General features: G+C 42.7%; 1 protein-coding gene across 2 annotated transcripts in view; it reads right to left on the minus strand.

The window, feature by feature from the left end:
- Positions 1–18375, minus strand: part of AHCYL1 (adenosylhomocysteinase like 1) — a 96669-nt gene that overhangs the window by 24108 nt on the left and 54186 nt on the right. For both annotated transcript variants that reach the window (XM_030221265.1, XM_030221264.1), the window contains exons 11-15: positions 15639–15709; positions 11356–11450; positions 6557–6655; positions 2729–2797; positions 1703–1781 (exon numbers count right to left, since the gene is read on the minus strand). In XM_030221265.1, coding sequence (XP_030077125.1) covers positions 1703–1781; positions 2729–2797; positions 6557–6655; positions 11356–11450; positions 15639–15709 — 413 coding nt within the window. The remainder of the gene's footprint in view (positions 1–1702; positions 1782–2728; positions 2798–6556; positions 6656–11355; positions 11451–15638; positions 15710–18375) is intronic.

The following is an 18375-nucleotide window of genomic DNA, read 5'->3' on the forward strand; positions in this document are numbered from 1 at the left end:
GTGGCCGCGGTCGGTACCGCACGCGGTACCGACGTCGGGGACCTCAACCTGGGCGATGGGCCAGCCGGCGCCACGCTCGACGGTACCGGTGGCGCAAGCACCGCCGGTACCGGAGGGGTAGGGCGCAACAGCTCTCCCAGAATCTCTGGGAGAACGGCCCGGAGGCTCTCGTTTAGAGCGGCTGCAGAGAAAGGCTGAGAGGTCGATGCAGGCGTCGACGTCAGTACCTGTTCCGGGCGTGGAGGCTGTTCCGGGCTGTCCAGAGCGGAGCGCATCGACACCTCCTGAACAGAGGGTGAGCGGTCCTCTCGGTGCCGATGCCTGCTGGGTGCCGAATCCCTCGGCGACCCAGAGCTCTCGGTGCCGACACGGGGAGGAGACCGGTGTCGATGCTTCTTCGATTTCTTCCGAAGCATGTCACCGGAGCTCCCCGGCACCGACGAGGAGGACGTCGAATCCACCCGTCGCTTCCTCGGGGCCGAGACTGAAGAAGGTCGATCTCGGGGGGGCTGTACCGCAGGAGCCCTCAGGGTAGGCGGAGACCCACCCGAGGGCTCACCGCCACCAGCAGGGGAATGGACAGCCCTCACCTGCACTCCACCCGATGCACCACCGTCCGACGACATCAGCAGACGAGGTCCTGGTACCACCGACGTCGATGCAGCTATCCGATGTCTCGGCGCCGATGCAGAGGCCCGATGCCTCGATGCACTCGATGCAGGGGCGGCCGAGGAAGATGGTCTGGACGCTGACGACGTCGATGCACTCGAAGATCCCGGTGCCGATGCCGACGAAGAGCCCGAGAACAACACGTTCCACTGGGCTAGTCTCGCTACCTGAGTCCGCCTTTGAAGCAGGGAACACAGACTGCAGTTCTGAGGGCGGTGCTCGGCCCCCAGACACTGAAGACACGACGAGTGTCGATCAGTGAGCGAGATAACCCGGGCGCACTGGGTGCACTTCTTGAAGCCGCTGGAAGGCTTCGATGTCATGGGCGGAAAAATCACGCCGGCGAAATCAAAAGCCGAAATGGCGAAATTCGAAGCACCAAATTTAGAGGGAGAAAAAATCTCGACCGAGGCCGAAAAAAGGCCTACCCCGACGACGAAAGAAAACTTACCGGGGCAAAAAAGCTGGAAGTACGGGGAGGATTTACACGAAACCCGGCGGGGGGTTTCCGGAGCACTTCCCGACTAGGACAAAGCTTTCCCGAAGGAAAAAAACACGTTCAAACAAATTGGACGCGCGAGGTCGACTTTCCGGGGCTCGACACGGCGAAAACACGACCGTACCGAGTGCGGACAAAAGAAGACTGGCCGGCTCGAGCCGGTTTCGGGCGGGAAGACGGCCGCGCATGCGCGGTGCGCGCGGGCGCGCGAGGGCTAGCAAAGGACTTTGCTAGTGAAGTTTTCCGATTGGAGGGGCTGCCGTGGACGTCACCCATCAGTGAGAACAAGCAGCCTGCTTGTCCTCGGAGAAAGTAAGTTATCCCATCTGGTTAAGTTATCTGGTGTTAGTACCAATAAGAAAGCTTGTCAAAGTCCCGTGTTCCAGGATCTAGATGGTCATCTCTAAAGTCTACAGAAAGCTTTAAGTACTATTTTATTTTTTGGATCACTTCTAGTACATTCTTCAGATTCAAGAAACAAAGAAAAGTTACAACAATTGTGGTGTGTTCTGTGGGCATTCGTGTTCCTCTTACCCATCTTCTTAGGCAACAAGTAAACATCTTGTTTGTAACGTCCATCAGGAGCATTGAAAAGTTCTATCAAAGCCAGTGCCTGAATACACCAAAGCAGAGTAAACCAGTACAATATTAATATTAAAAAACATTTGTCATGGAGACAAAAGCAATAGTAAAAGCACAAAATCTATTTGTCTCCCACATTAGCGCCAGGCTGAAATTCTTTTGCATAGACCTGTTCAATTAAATGATACTTAATTGATTGCTGTAATTAGGGAATTTTTTTGGATGGCATTACATGTGTTTATTGGTATATATTTTTTAAAATTATATTACTTACATACTTTTAGGAACTCACCATCTACTGATGTGGATCAAAGTAATAATATGGTCTGTAACTTGATTTTATTTCTATAAGACTTGTTTCTGTTGAGTTTGCTCATAACTTATTTGAGTTTTTCCTACATGTTTCGATACATCAATAAAATATTTAAATGTTCAAAAAAAAACCAAACCCAAAACCCCAGAGACCAGCAATCTTCTGTTCTACAAAAACTTTATATATTGGAATGCAATCAGACTGAAGTTAGCAGGCTGGCTTAGATGCTCATATAATAATGCCTTCTTTTTCTGTAATAGTACATCCGCATTCTCATCCTAATCTAGCTCTGCCAATAAGGGTCCTGACCCATAACTTGCTGAACAGTGTTTAATTCCCCTACCTCAACACAATCAAACTCAATCAGGAAGGGGCCAGTCATAAACAAACTACCCCCACCAAGCTCACATGATACTCACTAACCACAAAGTGAACAAATGAGAAAAATACATCTATTCACAAGGTTCACACAAATTAAGATGTTACATATGAAGGAATGTACAAAGGGGCATGCAGGAAATTTCCAGTGATCCTGCCACAGGCTCTGGACAGCCTCCCCACAGCATATGAGCCTCTTAATGAGCTAAAGATTACAGCTATAAACAAGTGTCACCCATATCCTTTTGATAATACACATGCATGGCGGTATCTAAAGTAACCAATACCTGTGTGGTGGCTGTTATAGACAGAACAAAGGTGGGAACTGTTGAACAGCTCAGATTCAGAAGACGACCCTAAAAGAGAGTATAAGAAAAATTGAAAGATGTGGCAGTTACAAGCCTGCACAGAAGTCTTAAGCAAGCAATTTTCAAAGTTTTTGTTTTTCTGCAGGTGAATATCTGCTTAATTATGGAAATTCCTTTCAAGCTTGTTCCCACAGTATCACAAAATTAAGCCCACCATTATATTTGGGACTTCCAAAGTGATCTTTTATTAGGTGACCAGATGTGTGACAAAAATAAATAATGTCTGGTGGTAAAGGCTCCCCACCGCATGTCCACGCGGTACGAGTTCTCTTACAATGTGGCCATGTGTGTCTGAGGGGGCCTTTTTAACCCGCTGTGGTAAAAAGGGCCCTGATGTGCGGGAAAACGGCCCCTAGTGCAGGGTCTTTTTTTCCACAGTTTAGTAAAAGGACCCTCCTATTTTCTAACTCCTTTTACTCTCTTACCTATCTATATGTTCCATCTTTGCTTATACTCTATGCTGTCTATTAAAATATTCTTTGTGTTGGCATTGTAAGTAGTATACTATGCCATACTTTGTATTGTTATTTGAATATTTTTACTGCTACACCAGCTGTAAAAATCACTAACATATTATAAATATCAGTTATATTTACATAGTAATAAAAGTGGTAAAATGCTTTCACTTTTGATCAAAACACAAACGGGACCTATAAGGATATTCCAGATGACAGATGCTAGGGTTGTAAGACCTCTTCTGATAGGGATATCAATGCTATCTTTAAACATTATTATGAAATGTTATACGAGGCTCCCAATGAGGATTCCTTGGATAGCTCACTCTATTTAGAGAACATCCAACTACCCAGGATATCCCCATCTCAGCAGGAAATGTTGAATGCACTCTTTCAAGAGGATGAGATAGCCTTACCTTTGGGTGGTAGTCCCCATAAGGTACCGGGACTGGATGGCTTTCGGGATGAGTTTTACAAGATCTTATAGGATGTTTACACAAATCATACAAAATGGTTCCATGCTGGAGTCTCTTAGTTTGGCATAAATCGTGTACTTCTAAAGCCGGATAGGGACCCTCGCTCTCCAGTATCATATCGACCCATATCCCTGCTAAATTTTGAGGCCAAGCTGCTGGCAAATCGCTTGGCTAAGATCCTTTTGGATTTGGTGGAGGATTCCCAAGTGGGTTTTGTTAGAGGTAGGCAGACACTAAAAATCTCCGCAAGATATTACCTTCTCTGGAACTCACTGCCAGTAATAATTTACCTTCGATTTTGGTGAGTTTCGATGCGGAGAAAGCCTTTGATGGATTTACTGATCCTTTCTGTTCAAAGCACTCCAGACATACAGTATCACAGGGTTTTATCTCGCTGCTGTGTGGACCCTTTACTCAATCCATTGGCAGTTATGTGGGTCAATGGGCTCTCTTCTGGACCGATTTGATTATACTCCTTCTGGGGTGGAAAGGGAATTTTTTCATCCATATCATTTTAACTATCTGCTTCATGTTCCCACCAAGGATTTGACAGTTCTAGTGAGGAATAATGTCTTACTAAAACCTCTAAGAGAACTCTGGAGGATCCTTTTGAAGACTTGGAGCTTCTCTCCATTCATTTCCCCTCTCTTACCAATTTAGGGTAACATGCATTTTTTGCCAGGTCAAGAGAATATTACCTTTTGGAAATGGGCGACATTGGGGATATTGCGATTAGAGCATATTCTACATCTTGACGGATCTTTGATTTCCTTGAGAGGTCTGGGAAGCGAGATATCAACACACTTAGCAGATTGATTTGCTTATCATTAGTTAGGTCATTATGTTCGCTCCTTAGATAGAACAGCTTTGACTACCACATATTTGAATGCGCTCTTTCTTCGCTTTGGACAATCAAGACCATTTCTCGGTATCTTCTCTACATAAGGCTTTATTACAGCTTCTTCCCACTAGTCCTCCTGAACAAGTGAAAGGCACCGGAGTCAGTATATTTGGTAGTCGGTATCCCACAAGTAACAGCAGCAGCTGACCTATGGGAGTGTCAGTTTAAAATATTGTATCATGCATATATCTTTCCGACTGAATTGTTTCACATGGGCGGCATTGACACTCCTGTTTCCTTGAAATGTACGCCCCAACCCAATTCTTTTTTCACTCCTTTTGGGACTGTTCGGTGACTCTTAAATTTTGGTCCCAGATTGTTAGATATCTGGGGACGATACTGAAATCCGCAGTTCCACTTTCCGCAGCCGGATTTTTATTGGCTAACTATGAGGTGCTCTCTCTTCAGTGGGGAGGCCAATGGAGATTTCTCTGTAAGGTAGCACTTCTGGGCAGGAAGGCAATTCTTAAGGTAAGGACCACCTCTGCTCCCCTGTCCTTTTGGGGATGACGGCATTTACTACACCAATGTATGTTATGGGAATGCAGAGGGATAGGCATGTCCCTTAGATGCAAGAAAGGTTTTTATCCATCTGGGAGCTGTATATTTTCTCACTGGCCCCTAGAGCGTGCAGTTTCATTTTAAATACTTTGTAAATATGTTTTGTTTCTATTCCCAGTCTTGAGGGGTCTCCCAGGGGTGTTTTTTTTTTAAAGAGGGGGTAGATTTTAAGCTGCAGTTTGACACCCTTTGATTTTTTGTGGGGGGAGGGCTATAAGAGTCCAGGCTGCTCCCTCACTAAATTAGATTTACCCCAGTGGAATTACCTTGACTTATTAGCTCAAGGGTGGTATGTAAGCAACTAAACTGTTTGACTGAAGGGTGGGAGGGAAGGTATTGGGGGTTAAAGGGTATGCAGGGGTGACTGGTCTTAGACCTTGTATAATAGAGTCATTTTACAGTATAATAATTGTTGGTGTTGACTTCTCACAAATCAATCTTAGAATATATAGGGTAGAGGGAAGCAGGGAAACTAGGGTGGGGATGACAGGGTTATACGTATGGAAATGTTTGGTGATGGAAATCTGTATCTTATATTTTCTTTTCTGTATGTGTTTAAACTGCAGTTTTGATTGTTTATAACGGTAGATATTATAACTCTGCATAAGTCATCAATAGAAAACGTCTGAATAAAAAAAAATACAGAGGAGAGGGGAACGGGTACACATGAATTGTTTCTTTACTCTTTCCAAAAATACTAGGAAAGGGGGCATGCAATGAAGCTACTAAGTAGTAAATTTATAACAAACTAGAGAAAATATTTCTTCACTCAACATGTAATTAAACTCAAATTTGTTGCCGGAGAATGTGGTAAAAGCAGTTAGTTTAGCAGAGTTTAAAAAAAAGTTTGGATAATTTCCTAAAAGAAAAGTCCATAAGTCATTATTAAGACGGACTTGGAAAAATCCACAGCTTATTTCTAGGATAAGCAGCATAAAATCTGTTTTACTGTTTTGGGATCTTGCCAGGTACTTGTAACCTGATTTGGCCACTGTTGGAAACAGGATGCTGGGCTTGATGAACCTTTGGTCTGTCCCAGTATGGCAATGCTTATGTTCTTATAAAGGAGCGTGTGGAGCAGTTACCCTCTGCTCAGTGTCTGTAGTCAAGCCACAAGGAAAGAGGTGGCAGAATCAGCTGTTTCCTCCCATCCAACCCAGCAGCTGTAGTCCTGTCGCCTGTACCAAATCAATGCATGAGGTAAATGCTACAGGCAGCCAACAGAGGAAACTGGGACTCTGTCAAATATAGTTGGGAAACAAGCCTCAAAGCCGCTGTTTAGAATCACTCAGGAAGCCTCTATCTTTTCCCCTCCCTGGGGAAACCTGCTCCAGCCACAGAAACTCAGACATACCTCAGCCAGCAGAACAACTCGCTTGCCATCGGGCCAGATAATGTGGTCCACCTGAGAACGAACTCGCTCCCATGTGAGCTCTGGCGTGCGCAGACTGGCCTGAAAAACATTAAGGCGGTTAATAGCACAACAGAGTAGCCTACGTAAAATGTTTTTAAAAAGTATTTTATAAAGACGAGATAGTTTATAAAGGCACATAATCACCTCTCGCAGAACTAACCCCTACTAGCACAAAAGTTTAACCCTGCTCCAAAGTAAGTGTAATTGTGTATACACACATTTCATAAAGTGCACACATACTTCCACCCTAACTATGCACAAACTGAGTAAAAGAAAAAGCGCTTCATTTGCCTTCTTTTATACGTGAATGCCCCTGTGCAATTTTAAGAGTCTTTTCCACAGGTATACAGCTTTATAAAATTATCTGCTGATATGCACAAAAACATGCCATTTTATACTTTACTAACCAAAAGGAAGCTAGAAAGAATGTCTGTACATCTGTTTGTCTGCCTGGGGGCTAAATAACTCTCCAAAAATGAAATGGAATGGGACCAAATTTGGCAGTGGTGGTGGTGGGGAGACTGTGAAGAGACACATGAAGTTTGAAAATGGATCAAATCAGATCAGCAGCTCTGGAGCAATAAAGTCCCTATAAAATAGCCCAATGCATTTTTCTTTTTAATGGAAGAAACACTTACAAGCTTTTGCAATGTAAAGACTGATGCACAAACACAGCAATTAAGGAATTGCTTCTTTCAAATGGCCTCTCCTCTCTTCTCTTCCAACACAGACACTTACAAATATACATATGAAGCACTGTTCACTTGAACATGAAGAGACAGTCCCTGCTCAACAGAGCTTACAATCTAATTAGGACAAACAGGACAAACAAGAGATAAGGGAACATTAAAGTGAGGATGATAAAATAAGAGTTCTGAACAAGTGAATAAGGGTTAGGAGTTAAAAGCAGAATCAAAAAGGTGGGCTTTTAGCTTAGATTTGAAGACGGCCAGAGATGGAGCTTGACGTACCGGCTCAGGAAGTCTATTCTAGGCATATGGTGCAGCAAGATAAAAGGAACGGAGTCTGGAGTTAGCGGTGGAGGAGAAGGGAGCAGATAAGAGAGATTTACCCAGTGAACAGAGTTCCCAGGGAGGTATGTAGGGAGAGATGAAAGTGGAGAAGTACTGAGGAGCTGCAGAGTGAATGCACTTATAGGTCAATAAGAGGAGTTTGAACTGTATGCGGAAACGGATACGAAGCCAGTGAAGTGACTTGAGGAGAGGGCCAATATGAGCATAATGACACTGGCGGAATATTAGTCATGCAGCAGAATTTTGAACAGAGGAGAGAGATGGCTAAGTGGGAGACCTGTGAGAAGCAAGTTGCAATAGTCTAAGCGAGAGGTGATAAGAGTGTGGATGAGGGTTCTGGTAGTGTGCTCAGAATATACCCCTAATTCTACAGTATTGCACGCCCATTTTCGTGCACAGGTTATATAATATTGGCATTAATATGTGAAACTTAATTGTTAAAATAACACTAATTGGCACTGACAATTCTGTAAACCACTGTAACACTTTGTGCAAAGCGTATTATCAAGTCAATAAATCCAATGTAATCCAACAATTAGCTATTAAGAGAGTTAACTGATGCTACTTGGTAAAAGTTTGCAGTTAAACATGTAACTGCACTTAGCTAAATGCATCTAATACAGCTTAAAATGGTGCCAAATGTGAATGTGCTAACCATGCACTAAAAATACGTATTTTTTTGGAAGGGGTTTGTCGGGGGGGTGGAGAGTGGGTGTTCCTGCGCTAAATAGCACCTTTACATTAATGCATGCTAACTGGTTAGCACAGGAATACCGTATCATTTTTTTTAATGGCTGTGGGCTAATGACAACATTAACGCATGACCATTAATACAAAAAATATAAAAGTTGGCCTTTTTACAGCTGCGATAAAAATGGCCTTTGTGCATCCTTATGCAAGTTTTAGCTACATGCTGAGGCCTAGTAAAAGGACCCCTTAGCTGGATTCTATAACCGTAGTACGTAATTCTTTAGTATGCAACTGTTAGGAGTGTGTGGAGTGGTCGGAGCATAAAGTTATAGAATACTATCCATTATGAACCTGACAGTGGTTAGATGAAAGCATTTACAGCAGCCATGAAGCTAGCATGAAGGCTCATACCTAAAGTTAAGCACGTTAACTGCAGACTTAGACCAGTAATCTCTAATGGTATTAAAGTGTGCAACTGTCATTATACAATTCATTCACAAAGTTTAGGGACCTTTTGAGAATCACCCCATAGTGCAGTGGTTCCCAAACTGTGTGCCATGGCACAAACTCTCTGGGGTGCCACGGCAAATCCCAACCTCCCTCCTGCCTACCACTACTGCAGATAGCAGCAGCAGGAAAACAAAAACAACCAAAAAAAAGCAAGCACAGCCTTCAAGCATGTGCTGTCAGCTCTGCCGGTCCTCTGCCTCCGGAACTGGAAGGTGACTTCAGCAGGGGCAGAGGACCAGCAGAGCATGTGTAAAAGTTGCTGCGGCCCCATGCTTGCTTTTTTTTTTTTTGTTGTTGCAGCAACTGGGGACACGAAGCAGACAGCCTTCAGGACTCGCAGAGGTGACTGCCAAGGAGGTTCAATGAAAACAGGAGATGGGTTGAAGTCAAAAAGCTGAAGCCAATAGGTCAGTCTCTGTTTCCCTTCCCATGCAAAACAAAGCAAGCAAACCTATGAGCTGCTGCATCCAAGTTGTCATTCTTTATTGTTAGTAGCATTTTTTTATGTAATCTCACATATTTTTAAACATGCTGACTTGTGCAGCATACAGATGTACAAAGAGGAAGTATAATAATGGAATAACTTTTCATAGGTAGAGTAGTAATTTGTTATAAATCGTAATCAGTGTGTCATTTGGAGGGGTTGGTTACAGGGGCACCCTAGCACTGTTATATTTGTGCAGAGAAAAAGATAGAGACCTGTGTGGCTGGGGGAGGGGGTGGAGACTTGTGTGGCTGGGGGGAGGGGGGTACCATGAAAAATTGCTCGAACATGAAGGGTGCTGTGAACCAAACAAGTTTCACTTTCAAACTGTGTTTTAGGATAATGTCCCTAGGTATTTTTTTAATACTCAGACTTTGCCACGAATTTCAAAGTGAAATACACGTATGCAATATGTCATGTTACATAGTTTCCATATTTTATCCACAGATACCTTTTCATGGAAAATGACACATGTAAAGCTGAAAATGCTCTGTATGTTATTTTCCTCCACCAACCCAATAACCACCCTGGGATCACCACCTTTGAAAAGCACATTGGCAGGATTATCTCTTAAAAATGTGTCCCTATCCAGCATCACCTCCTCTTAAAAGCCCTTCCCTAATTATCTAAGTCAGGGGTGTCAAACTGGAATCCTGAAGGGCTGTAAACCAGTCATGTTTCATAATGAATTTCATACTATATACAACAGGGCTGTATTCTCTTATATTAGCCAAAACCTTCAAATATATTATTCACATGATTAATTCCCCCAATACATTACTAATTTTGACAGTAATTTTACAAATATAATGCAATAATCATCTTAAATAACGCTTACTTAAAAGCATCAACTTTATTACACAGTATAATCCCAAATAATGTAATCTCTTAAAAACTACAAAGATTCCCTAAAGCAGTTCTATTCACACAGATTGTCCATATTACAAGGAAGTTGTTCTTCAAAATATTCTCTTCCACAGTAGAAAATTCTATGAAATCATTCCAAGGTTCACCAATCTGTCTTTACTAAACATCCATCGCACTCAAAATGTGCCCAGCCTTAAAATCTCAGTCAGATAATAGACTTGGAAGAGCTTCCCATGGCTTCAAGGTCATCTAACACCATAAAAACTCTTCAGCCACACCATATTCTGTACAAAAGCATTTTTGGCTCAACACAGGTCGTGTTTCATTGGTACTTCTTCTTCTTCAGGAGACTTGGTCAGTGATACCAAATGGTGCTCACCAGTAGCGTCAAACTACGACGCTCGCACACGGAACTTGGAACTATTTCACAGAACATTTTGAAGAACAACTTCCTTGTAATATGGACAATCTGTATGAATAGAACTGCTTTAGGGAGTCTCTGTAGTTTTTAAGAGAAAAACATTATTTTAAGTAAGCAGTATTTAAGATGATTATTGCATTATATTTCTGAAATTAGTATCAATAAAATTTGTAAATGTATTGGGGGAATTAATCATGTGAATAATGAATATTCATGAATTTGCATGCACTGTTTCCATTGTATGCAAATATGTCATGCATATTAATTGGGAATATCCTGAAAACCAAATTGGTTTGATATGCCTGGATTAAGTTGCTAAAAGGTTTAGACAAGTTGTTTGAGGCCAGATTCATCAATGATCACTGGCTACACGGATTTGGGTGTTTCCACCAGGGAATGGATTTTCCGGATGGGATCTGCTGGGTACTTCTAAATGACCCAGACTGGGCACTGTCACAGACAGTCAATGGACTACTGTCTGACCCAGCATGGTATGTCTTACATTCTTGCTCCTGCTAAAATGGGAGTCCAGGACCCTCAGATATTTTTCATTTGGTCTTTTGCTCTGATGGGAGAAAACAAGCCTCTCAGATCTCTTTCCTATGGACTTTGGCATCCACTGGGGCTCTCAGGTCTCATCTGTAAGCGATCTTGCTCCTGTTATGCAGGGAATCAGACTCATGTAAAGGAAATGGGGGGGGGGGGGGGGTTAGCGTGAGTGAACAGTCCTTACCACATCAATCTCTGTATTGGAATGTCCCATGTTACACACAATGCAGCCGTTCTTCATGCGATCCAAATGTTCGCGTGTCACCACGTTCTTATTACCTTAAAAGAAGAGAATGAATCAGACTCCCTGCAGAGATCATGCGGACCTCAGGAGCACTGCCATCTACTGAGAGGGATTGCACTGAATGCTGCATTCTCTGTAAAGAAAAGCAATGTTGCTTACCTGTAACTGATGTTTTACAAAAACAGCAGAACTGATAAGGCATACAAGCGGGTGACATCATCCAGTGGTGCCGAGACGGAACTGCTCTCCCAGAGATCAGAACTTAGTTTAAAGTTCTGAGCATGTGTGGTCCTTCCCACACAAAGCAAGTTGCTCAGTTTGTTTCCTTCTATAGCTTTAGAACTAACAACTCTCAGGAAGGTGGATAGGATTATGTCCACAGAAAACCCTGCTACAGGTAAGCAACATTGTTTTTCCATCAATGACAAGAACTGAATCAGGCAGATAAGTGGATGAATCCCAAGCTTGGGGCTGCTCAACTTTATATTGTTTTAGTCTGCAATTTGGGAACCCTATATCCAATCTTTAGCTCCACAAGCTCATAGCTTGGTGGTCATTTCCCTTTAGTGGGGTTCGGGGCTAGTGGTGTCTACTCTGGGATGGTAGGGTTTTTTTTCCCTTTGTGGGGGGGGGAAGGGTTGGGTTGGAGGGTTTCCTTGTTGGTTTCACACTGTATAGCAGTTTCCTTCTCTGATGTTTCCTTATACGTAAATATTATTCTTTTGTGGCAGAGGGCTATAAGGACACATGCCTTCTGCCCGCCATTGTCCTTCAACTGTTGGTTGACTTGTACCCGTTTGTTGGATTATGATCGTTACTTTGTTTTGTTTCTTGATATGTTATGCTAATAAAAAGATTAAACATAAAAAGAATTACAGAAGTGACCTTGGAAATTATAACTCGAAGAGCCTGACATCAGTGCTGGGGACAATGATAGAAACCACTATAAAGAACAAAATTAATGAACATTTACATAGTTATGGGTTAATGGGACAAAGCTAACATGGATTTAGCCATGGGAAATCTGCTACATTTTTTTTTTTTGAAGGTGTGGATAAAGGTGGGCCTGTTCATATTCTTCATCTGGAGTTCCAGAAACATTTGACAAAATATCTCATCAGAGACCCATGAGGAAATTAAAAAGTTACAGAATTGAACCAACATCCTTTTGTGGATTAAGAGCTGGTTTTAAGACAGAAAACAGAGAGCAAAGTTACATGGTCAATCTCAGAGGGGAAGTGTAAACAGTAGGGTTGCCCAAGGATCTGTGCTGGGACATTTGCTTTTTAACACTTTTATAAACGACCTAGAAATAGGAATAAGGAGCGAGGGAGATCAAATTTACCAATGCCACAAAGTTATTCAAGGTTATTAAATTGCAAAAGGATTGTGAGAAATTGCAAAAGGACTTTATGAATCCGGGAGAGACCGGCATCAAAATAGCAAATGTAGCGCACAGGAAAGAACATCCCAAAAAATTCCACAATAGGAGTCACCACACAGGAAAACGATCTAGGTATCATTGTTGACAATGGGTTGAAATCCTCTGCTCACTGTGCAGAAGTGACCAAGAAAGAAAATGAGAACAGAAAATATTATGATCCCTTTGTATCACCCCCATGGTGTGACTGTGTACAATTCTTGTCACCGCATCTCAAAAAGAAATAGCTGAATTAAAAAAGGTACAGAGATGGGCAACCAAAAAGATAAAGGGGCTAGAATACCCCCCTACCCCCGAAGAAAGGCTAAAGTGGTTTGAAGAGATGGCCGAGGGGCAATATAACAAAGGTCCATAAAATCATGAGTGACTAATAGGTAGACATGAATCCCTTGCTTACTATTTCCAAAAATACAAGGACTAGGTGGCTCGCAATGAAGATAAGTAGTAAATTTAAAACAAACTCAATATACAATTAAACTCTGGAATTCACTGTTAAGATAATGTGGTAAAAGCAGTTAGTATAGCAGGATTTTAAAAAGTTTGGATAAGTTCCTGAAAGATAAAGTCCATAAACCATTTAAGGTGGACTTGGGAAACATCTACCGCTTATTTCTGGGATAAGCAGAATGAAATCTATTTTACTCTTTTAGGATCTGGTCAGGCATTTTTTATCTGGATTGGCCAAGGTTGCAAACAGGATACTGGGCTTCATGGACATTCGGTTTGTCCCAATACTTTGATGATTATGTTCTTATGTACTGTATAGGCAGACCTCAGGAGCACAGGTGCATTATATGGAGAAAACAGACATATATATTTTGTCTGTGTAGACCTTGCTGGAGTTTCAAAAACTGTGCACATACTTCTGCTTTGAAAATTATCTTGGAAAAATTGTGTACTTACATTTACACTTGCATGCAAAAATTTTCAAGGTCAATTTACATGTATGTATTAGAATTTATTTCCCACCTTTTTGAAGAAATTCACCTAAGGCAAAGTACAGCAAAAATAAGCTGAACATAGGGAAAAGAGAATTGAGTAGTAAACAAATTCAGACAATACATACAACAGCACAGTATTCTGCTTAAACATGTCAACATCTAAATAGACAGCACAGGGTATACACAGAGATGTAACATATAGGCAGATAAGAAAAATAGCACATGAAGTCTGAGAAGGTGAGAAAAATGATCTTAGCCGGAGCAGGAGAGGGGAAGCAAATCCTGCTACAGGATGGGCAGCTGGTGTTAGTTCTTGTGTGTATGACTAGCTAGTTGGTTTTTTTTTTTCTTCCATTAAGGGCTTGAGAGAAGAGCTAAGCAGAGATAGTTTTGTGTTAAGCAAAGCCTTCCTGGGGCTACTCCACACAAGGCTGATTGCCGCATTGCGTGATTTCCTTTGGAGAGATTCCTTACGAGTACCTTATCGACCTTTGAGGTTTCTATGCATGTAAGTGAAAACCTGGCCCTAAGACCATTCCTGGGAACAACTCTGCTCGATATGGCTTAAAGTTGTATATGCCTAGGTTTATCTATACATCAGCCTGATCACTTTTAAAGCCATTATGCATGGGTTAAACAGGTGGAATATCTACAAATTTACCACCCTGTGTGCAGGTTAAAGTAAGCTGGTTAACAATTTTTTATTTTGTAATGGGACATATATATGTATAGAACCAGAAGATTTTCAGAGCAGGACTGAAAAATCACAACACTTCTATATTTTTAAAAGCATGCACGTGGCTTTTGGTTGATAAGTGCGTGCAGGGAAATGAGGTGACCATACTTTCTTATACAAGTACTTTCCTTTTGGAAAGCCGTGTAAAGTTTGCAGGTAAACTACACATGCACCTTGCAGCTATGGGGCCAGTATAAAAACTGCACCTCCTTTTTTGCGCTGGGTACATTTTTTTTGACTGACACATACTTTTCACAATATAAAAATGTACACACTCTGCCCCAGGAACTCCTCCATTAAATGTGGATAGAAGTTACACGTGTTGTTTCAGAACCAGGGTGTTCAATTTTCAAACAGACCATTTCTGCATCTAAATCACTGTTTTACCTGTGGGAATGGCTTTGAGAATCACCCTCCGGCTTTCTACCTCCTTAAATTGAGTTTTCTTTCTACTGCACCCACTGCTTTCAGTATAATGCCACTGAAATTTTCACTGACTGCTCCAGCACTAAATGGATAGTTATCCAGGCCCCAAGGATATTCAGCACTGGATCCTGGATAACTTCCAGAATATGGCTTATACCCCACACATTCTGTGCTGGTTATCTGATGCTGAATATCTGGCTATAAAATTAAGCATTGAAGTCCGTGTTTGAAGTTAAGGCTGAGTGTTTAAACAGCAGAGGATATATTTATTAAAAGACCACCTAACTTGTTTGGCAAAAATGTACATAATTTTAAAAAGGACAGTCTGCAGATACTTTCTGAAAATTACCCCACAGAAAGTACCTGGACACATTTATTTACTTTTATTTAGTGGGATTTATAAACCACCTTTACAAAGGAATGCTCTCAGGAACATTCACATTTCATTGTTCATTTTAAATGCTTAAGTGTGTATTTTATACAATGCTTTCACTCTTCAAATCTAGGACTGAAATGTCTCTGACCAGATTAGGCAAACGTGTGTGTACAGGCACCCACAACCTAGGAAAATCTAGAAAAGTCGTTCTCTGCACAAAAACAAACAAAAAAATGCAACAGTTTTACATGCAGAAATGCCCAATAAAATAATCCCCCAAATGGGAAAACCCCTTGAATTTACCTGTACAGGTGATAAGCACATCCACCTGGCGGATGACTTCATTCAGCTTCATCACCCGGAACCCATCCATGCTGGCAAAGGAAGGAGAAGCAGTGAGGAGAGGGAGATGCACATCTTTCCCTGAGGGGCCAGGAGAACATGGGACACACAGACAGAGAGAGGGACGCAGAGACAGCCACATGTAGAGCAGGGAGATTAGGATTAGAGAGAGATTCTCAGAACCACTTGCAATGTTTATCCTACACCAGCCACAACAACCCTAGTGACCCCAATCACAGCCATTACCTTCTCAGGTTTTACCAGAGACCAATCACACAACTTACTGTATTTTCACATGTATAGGACTAGATTGTATATATCATGCCTGAAAAATCAGCACCAAAATGATATACATTTAAGCATATTCTATAAAGCACGCCTTAATTTAGGTGTACTTTATAGAATAAGCCTAGATTTCCGCATGGTTTGTAGAATACGCAGAGCGTCATCCACACGACTAAATTTACTTGTGGGTAGTTACGCCAAGTAAAACATCCTAATGCCTAAATTAGGCACAGACTGGGTGTATTCTATAAAACACACAGATTTTAGAAGTGACCCGCCCATTCCATGCCCACTTTTCAACTATGCAACTTAGAATTTACACGCATTACGCTATAGAATATGCTTAGACACTTGTGCACCTAAATTCTAATGAATGCCAATTAGTGGCCATAATTGCTTGTTAATTGGCAATTACTGGAACTGATTGGCTTAATTAAGTTGCATGCGCAAATCCAGAATACGACAAACATTGAATACAACTCAAGTCGCGACTTTAAAATCCAGGGGATAACACTTGCTTATTTGCGTTTTTACAAACCACAACACCCCTGTATGCTACATGTGTGAGTGCACTATACAAAAGGTTTTGGGGTTTGTTTGTTTTTACATAGCTCCTGCCTTCGGGTTCCACCTCCCTGGAGTCCTCTGCGTGCCAGTGTCCTCACCTCGCTGCCTTCAGGATTCCTGCTATCTACTCTCCTTTCCTTCCCCCTCCCCATAGCCTTCCTTACTTGTTTTGGTAATCTGCTTCAGTAGGGACTCTCACATCATCAGGGGCCTTTTCTCCTCTGATACAACTTCCTGTTATGCGTCAGAGGAGAAAAGGCCCCCCACTGACACGCATGACTGCCTGTGAGAGTCCCTGTTGGAGCAGATTATTAAAACAAGTAAGCAGGGCTACGGGGAGGGGGAAGAAGATGCTGGCATGTGGAGGACTTCGGGGGAGGGGGGAACCTGAAGGCAGCAGCCCCACCGCTAGCCTAAACAGGAAAGGGGAGGAGGAGGAGACGCTGGCAGAACACAGCGGAAGACTCCGGGAAGAGGAAGGGTATTTTCACAGATATAAATACATGCACATTACACAAGTTATTTTATTTTTAACATCTGCACCCAATTTATGTGCATTATACATGCGAAAATACTAGGGCTGCATTTCAATTCAAATTTTTAATCGTGATTAATCGCATGGTTAACATTGGGATGGGGGGCATTTCCTCTCCCTCTCCCCCCCCCCCCACATTAGATATCATACCTTTAAGTGACCCACTTCCTCCTTGTGCTGCCTCAGAAGCAAGGAAGTCAGCGGGGTGCCTCCAGCTGCAGATGCTGGCACTCCCCGAGTATGCTCAGCTCATGCACAAACTGAGCATGCTTGGGGAGTGCGTTGGTGGCTGAAGGCACCCCACTAACTTCCTCACCCCTGAGGCAGTATGAGGAGGAAGGAGGTGACTCAGGAAGCAGAGTTCATCAGCTGGAGGGGCTTCAGCTACCCACCCAGCTATTAAACAGGTACTGTAGCTTTGGGGGGGCATTCACCCATTCTCTCTCTCTCTGATGTGAGCTCTGTGCTTTCACCCAGTCATTCATTCATTCATTCATTCACTCTCTCTCTCCCTGTGCCTTCACCCATACTCTCTCTCTCTCAGTGCCCTCCTGTGCCTTCACCCATTCTCTCTCTCTCTCTCTGTGCCTCCACCTATTCTCACCCTCCCTCTATATGTTCCCCTGTGCCTTCACCTATTTTTTCTCTCTCAAATATGACTCCTCTCCCACGTTGTCTCTCAATTACCCCTGCCTTCCCATGTTCTTCTTCAATTCTCCCCGCCCTCCTGTGTTCTCCTCACTTGCCCGCCATCTCTCCCAGACTGTGGCAGCTCCAGCTCTCCCATCCCCATTTACCTCATAAGTTGTCTTGTAGTATATCTTCACCCTGCAGCAGCCGGCAGCTTATTGAAATGCTGCCTCGGCCTGCACCGAGTCATTCCTTCTGACCCAGTGCCCTCTTATGAAAATAGGAAGTTACATCACAAGGGAGCAGGATGGGTCAGTCGGAAAGGCCTGGTGCAAGCCGAGGCAGGGCAAAGATTTACTGCAAGACAATTAACAAAGTAAACAGGGAGGGGAGGAGAGGGGAGAGCTGCCATCAGTCCAGGAGGGGAGAAAGAGATGAAGACTGAGAATGCAGGGAAGGGAGTACAGTTAATCATTAACCATGATTCATTTTTTTAATCACAGTTGATGGTTAACGTGTTACTCGCAGCGTTAATTACAATTGACATGCAGTTCTCGAAAATGCAGTACTCTCTTTTACAACATTTCATACAACCATTGAAGCAGCTTCTTCCAAAGTGGAGGGAAACTCGGTGTCCCTACACTCCCAAATTTCTTGTTTCTTACACTTACGATACCACCT

The sequence above is a fragment of the Microcaecilia unicolor genome, chromosome 12, assembly GCF_901765095.1.
Source record: "Microcaecilia unicolor chromosome 12, aMicUni1.1, whole genome shotgun sequence".
In the NCBI taxonomy this organism is placed as follows: Eukaryota; Metazoa; Chordata; class Amphibia; order Gymnophiona; family Siphonopidae; genus Microcaecilia; species Microcaecilia unicolor.